The following is a 6,000-nucleotide window of genomic DNA, read 5'->3' on the forward strand; positions in this document are numbered from 1 at the left end:
AAAGGCAATGTAACCAATCTGGCGAATTTCAATGTGAAAAAAACTGAAATATGTAACATGCTATATTTGACCCTGTAACTTCCCAAAACACCATAAAACATGTACATAATGGGGTACTGTTTTACATGTGAGACATCGCTGAATACAAATATGTGTATTTTATTGCAGTAAAAGCATACAGTATTTTGACATTCACAATTAACCTCCCTGGCGGTATTCCCGAGCGTGACTCGGGGTTAATTTTCGCTGCCAGAAGCGGTAACCCCGAGTCACGCTCGGGGTAGATAACAGAGCTGGAGCTGGTAAGATGTACTTACCTCCGCCGCGATCCGCTTCGGGAGGACTGCCTCACAGCCCAGGCAGCCCTCCCACGGCAGATCAGGCCCCCGGGGGCCATGTGATCGCTCTCAAAGAGCGATCACATGGCCCTCTATAGCTGGCTGTGGATCTGCCAGCAGGGGGACTGTTTGAAATATCAGACAGTCCCCCTGCTGGTGGGAAGTATAAAAAAATAAATAAAAGACAAGTGTAAAAATAAATTAAATATATTTTTATATATATATATTATATATATATATATAATATATATATATAAAAATATATTTATTATATATATATATATATATATATATATGTAACGTCATACAAAGTGTATTTTAATATTAATATAAGTATATATATATTAATATTAAAATACACTTAGAATGACGTTACATATATATATATATATATTATATATATATATATATATATATATATATATATATATATATATATATAATATATAAATACGTATAATTAAAATAATAAATAAATAAAATAATAAAATAAATAAAATATTGAAACAAAATTTAGTCACAAACACTGGCCAAATGTTAGTTTTTTTCACACAAAAACAAATATGAACGCTAACTTTGGCCAGTGTTTGTGACTAAGTGGCTACTAAAAAAGACTAAACATACCCCACTTTCAATACCTTGGCTTGTCTACCTTTTCAAATGGTATGCCATTATGGGTGTAATTCTCATTCCTGGGCTACCACACCGTCTCAAAGGTAACATTACCAATCTGGCAAATTTCAATTTGAAAATGGAATGTTCTATATTTGACCCTGTAACTTTCCAAAACAACATAAAACCTGTTAATGGGGGGTACTGTTGTACTCGTGAGACATCGCTGATTACAAATATGTGCATTTTTTTGCAGTAAAACCTAACCGTATTATGACATTCACAGTTAAAATGTCAGACGGAAATGCAAATTTAAAAAAAAATCTTATTTTCTCACTTTTTTTTTACTTTTATTCATAATAAATGATGTTCCATATATGAATAGTTAATGATAGATTAAAGCCCTGTTTCTCCTGAACAAAATGATATATAATAAGTGTGGGTGCATATAATTTGAAAGAGGGGAACTACGGGTGAACAGACATATAGCGCAAATTCCAGTTTTTGTTTACGTTTTGTTTTGATCAGAACGTGCACTATTGACTCCGTCCTGAAGGGGTTAACTTCTCCTTGCGATCCAGCGATGTCCCCGCGCTGTGATTGCCGGTGAGAGCCCTGGCGGATGCCTCCATCTGACTTCCTGGTTCCGTCTCTGTGAGCCGCAGAGGCTCATGGGGGCGGAACTGGGCGGGTAATTCAAATGCAAAAAAATGGTACCGCTTTTGGTACAAAATTCCTGACATAATCATACCGCCAGGGAGGTTAAAATGTCACGTAGAACTAAGAAAATTTAAATCTTATTTTCTCCCATTTTTTTTTTTTTTTACCATTTTATTCATATTAAATTATGTTTCATACCTGAATATTTGATGTTAAACGAAAGCCCTGTTTCCCCTGAATAAAATGATATATAATAAGTGTGGGTGCATTTAATATGAAGGTTGGACAGACATATAGCGCAAATGCCAGGTTTTGTTAACGTTTTGTTTTGATCACAACTTGTACATTTGGCTGTGGTCTTAAGGGGTTAAGGTGATTGGGAACACCTGTATTTACACACACCCTATATATACCACTTGAAGCGCTTAAACACCTCTTAACTCTTTGAGTTTCTGTTTTTACTTAGATTTCAGTAAGGCTTTTGACACTGTTCCACATAGAAGGCTTATCAATAAACTGCAATCTTTAAGTTTGGATTCCAATATTGTTGAATGGGTTAGGCAGTGACTAAATGACAGGAAACAGAGGGTTGTTGTCAACGGAGTATATTTGAAGCAAGGCCTAGTTACCAATGGGGTACCTCAGGGATCTGTACTTGGACCCATTCTCTTTAATATTTTTATTAGTGATATTGCAGAAGGTCTTGATGGTAAGGTATGTCTTTTTGCTGATGATGCTAAGATATGTAACAGGGTTGATGTTCCAGGAGGGATAAGCCAAATGGCAAATGATTTAGGTAAACTAGAAAAATGGTCAGAGTTGTGGCAACTGACATTTAATGTGGACGTAAAAACCCAAGGGCAGAGTATAGGATATTTGATAGAGTCCTAACCTCAACATCTGAGGAAAGTGATTTAGGAGTAATTATTTCGGATGACTTAAAGGACTGGTAGGAAGAAAATGTAATAGAGCAGCTGGAAATGCTAGCAGAATGCTTGGTTGTATAGGGAGAGGTATTGGCAGTAGAAAGAGGGAAGTGCTCATGCCATTGTACAGAACACTGGTGAGACCTCACTTGGAGTATTGTACGCAGTACTGGAGACCGTATCTTCAGAAGGATATTGATACCTTAGAGAGAGTTCAGAGAAGGGCTACTAAACTGGTTCACGGATTGCAGGATAAAACTTACAAGGAAAGGTTAAAGGATCTTAACATGTATAGATTGGAGGAAAGACGTGACAGGGCGGATATGATAGAAACATTTAAATACATAAAGGGAATCAACACAGTAAAGGAGGAGACTATATTTAAAAGAAGAAAAACTACCACAACAAGAGGACATAGTCTAAAATTAGAGGGACAAAGGTTTAAAAATAATATCCGTAAGTATTACTTTACTGAGAGGATAGTGGATGCATGGAATAGCCTTCCAGCTGAAGTGGTAGAGGTTAACACAGTAAAGGAGTTTAAGCATGCGTGGGATAGGCATAAGGCTATCCTAATTATAAGATAAGGCCAGAGACTAATGAAAGTATTTAGAACATTGGGCAGACTAGATGGGCCGAATGGTTCTTATCTGCCGTCACATTATATGTGTCATGCATGTACACGACAAGATAGTATGCTTCTGGGCTTATTTGTGAATTCAACCTTCGAGACCTTCTGAGTGCATGCATACTTGGGTGCATTTGCTGTCTAAATGGGATAATACACTGACATGGGTTAATACATTGGGTGAGACCTCCACCAGTTGTTCAAGAGATTTAAAAAACTAGTAAGCTACCAGTTCAAAACAGTACATGAGGGGCATGCTGGAAAAATGCTATTCTAAGTGACCAGTTTTAAAATAAATATAAATGTTTCATTTATCGACTCTCGTTCCCTTTACAGCTGGCACAATGGTGGAGCTGGGCCTGGATAAACACAACCCTGATGATTTCTCTCAAGCCTTAGACCGCACTCTGGGGGACTTTGCCTTTCCAGATGAGTTTGTATTTGACGTGTGGGGGGCAATAGGAGATGCCAAGGCTGGACGATACTAACTTTACACCAGCCATCCTAAAGCACTTCCCTGATGGGGCTACTGAATCCATCCTCGTCTTCAACACTAAGAAATGCTTTGTTCACAGCTGGGGTTTGGTGGTTGTATGAGGGTTGCACAAACTTAAATGGCCAATGTATGGCCTGCATCTAGCAATAAAATGGACATGCCTGCAGTTGGACCCATACTGTTATACCAGCAGCAGAAATGGTTTCTCTTGGGTTAACTGCACAAGCACAGCCCTGCTATCTGAAGGGACCGTGAAGAGTTAACTGGTTCTAAATGCGTCCAAGTGAAAGACTAAACATCTTAAATAATGGGTTATTTTACCCTTGTAAGAATCATTAAATAATGTACTAGTTGCTAATCCCTTTTCCCGTACAAAGTAAGTGGATGCTGTGAAGATTCTTTTAGAAACTCAAGTGTGTTTTCAATTAGGTCATCCTTTTCCTCATAGTGAGGATTTACACACCAACTATCTGTTCGTAACATGACATGCCGACTGCAAACCTTTCAGTATTTATAGAGAGTCCCTGACACTGGCTGTTTTGAGTTACTCATATGGACAAGGTTTAAAAACAGGTTTTATAAAGTCTGAAGATAATGTTTTAAATGAGGTTCCTAAGGCCTTTGGAATCTCCCTCCTATGGGAGAAGATGTCAAGGACCCGAATATTAAGTGCCAGTGGAATAACGTATATGATGTCATGGAGTCTCATGGAGGTTAAAAGATTTAATTATATAACACTTAAGGCAAAGTGTATCTTTTGGGCATTTTTCTGTTGCATAACAATAGGTTGCCACAAATGGGAGACGTTGTTACTAAATGCTAAAGGGACACTATCTTGATTTTTTTATTTATTTTTTTTGTGTGTTTGTTTAATAAGAATGTCGCATAGATTAGTGGTGAAAAAACTAAACTATACTTTATATGTGGGAGTTAAGGTTTCACTACACCCCGTTTATTGCTTTGGGGGAGGTTTTGTTACAATTTTATACTGTCCATAGTGGTTTTAAAATAGAGCTGGTACTGGCAAGTATTAAGAGAAAAGTAGGCTGAAAAAAATAAATTAAAATAAACGTGTGTCTTTTGTTCTCTATTACATTTGATTGATTGCTAGTCCCGTGGCCAATATTCTGTGTTGTATTTTCATTTTATATTTAAAAAAATAAATAAAAATTACAGTGATCATTTCTGTAACAGCATTGTATGGGGAGGTTTTCTGTTAGTACCGCACACACATAGCTGAGAGGGATGACTTGAAGATGCTTAGAGTATAATTGATTTAGATTTCTAAGCAAAAGTGATTTGTAATGAATACAAAGTCTGAAAAAAAAAACTATTTCAGCAATCCTTAATCTAGATTCATTACATTGCTTTTTGTTCTGCGAATTAAAGTTACACTCCAGGCCAGATCTGATGCGCCTTTTTCTTCTTTGTAAAAATCATGTATCCTTTTTTTATTTTTATTTCCACCTGTGAGTTCTCACCGAACCATGTAATTCAGTCTGCATTTTTTTCAATTGGTTTAAAAAAAACATGAGCAGAACTATTGGGTTGAGCTAATCCAAACCAGTAGCAAACTGTTTCATTCATTAAAAAAAACCATGCTCAAAATAATATATGCCATATGTTATCAGTCTGTCTGTAGTTGGATATGCAAGATAGTACATCTATATATGTTGAGGGGGAGTTAGATATTTAGATGAATCGGGAAACATTTTCATACTTATATTATTTATTAATCTACAAAATCACACTCAAAGTTCACCTATTTGGTGTCCTTAATGAACAACAGCAAGCTGCTGTTATGGTGCCTGGAGGGCCCTGGTGGTCCACATAAGTAAGTAGTCAAACCATTTTTAGAATGATTAAAATTCTTACCTGTGGTTTTCCATGCACCTTTCCCTGACTCCACTCCATCTGATATCCTACTTAGTAGCTTTCATGACTGCTTACAATGGGAGGGTGCGAGGGCACTCATGGCACCATAACCCCTAGAGCACACTGTACTAATTATGATGCTTAAAATATTCCTTTAATTGCAGCTTGTGTGTGTGTGTGTATGTATGTATGTATGTATGTATGTATGTATGTGTGGCATATATACTATGCCATTATTTGTTGGAACTACCTGGAAGAGATACTACTTTAACAGAGTGTGTTATGTAAACAAAGTCCTGCTGAAATGTAATGAAGGTTTGTGCTAAAACACTTCTAATATAGTATGAGTTTGTTGCACCTCCTAATGTTGGGTTATGGTGCTGCATTCATTGTGTAGAGCATATGGTAACAGAAATCGTTAAGCAAATGCAAGTACTGTGTTAATGTAATTTTATAATCTCTGTG

The 6,000-nt window shown here is 36.7% G+C and overlaps 1 protein-coding gene across 1 annotated transcript in view; it reads left to right on the top strand.

The window, feature by feature from the left end:
* Window positions 1-5,071, top strand: part of GIPC1 (GIPC PDZ domain containing family member 1) — a 29,612-nt gene extending 24,541 nt beyond the window's left edge. Inside the window, exon 7 of the mRNA XM_063449219.1 lies at window positions 3,501-5,071. Within this exon, the coding sequence (XP_063305289.1) occupies window positions 3,501-3,652 (152 nt within the window). The 3' untranslated portion in view covers window positions 3,653-5,071. The remainder of the gene's footprint in view (window positions 1-3,500) is intronic.
* Window positions 5,072-6,000: the final 929 nt, after the last annotated feature.

Source organism: Pelobates fuscus, chromosome 3 (genome assembly GCF_036172605.1).
Source record: "Pelobates fuscus isolate aPelFus1 chromosome 3, aPelFus1.pri, whole genome shotgun sequence".
In the NCBI taxonomy this organism is placed as follows: domain Eukaryota; kingdom Metazoa; phylum Chordata; class Amphibia; order Anura; family Pelobatidae; genus Pelobates; species Pelobates fuscus.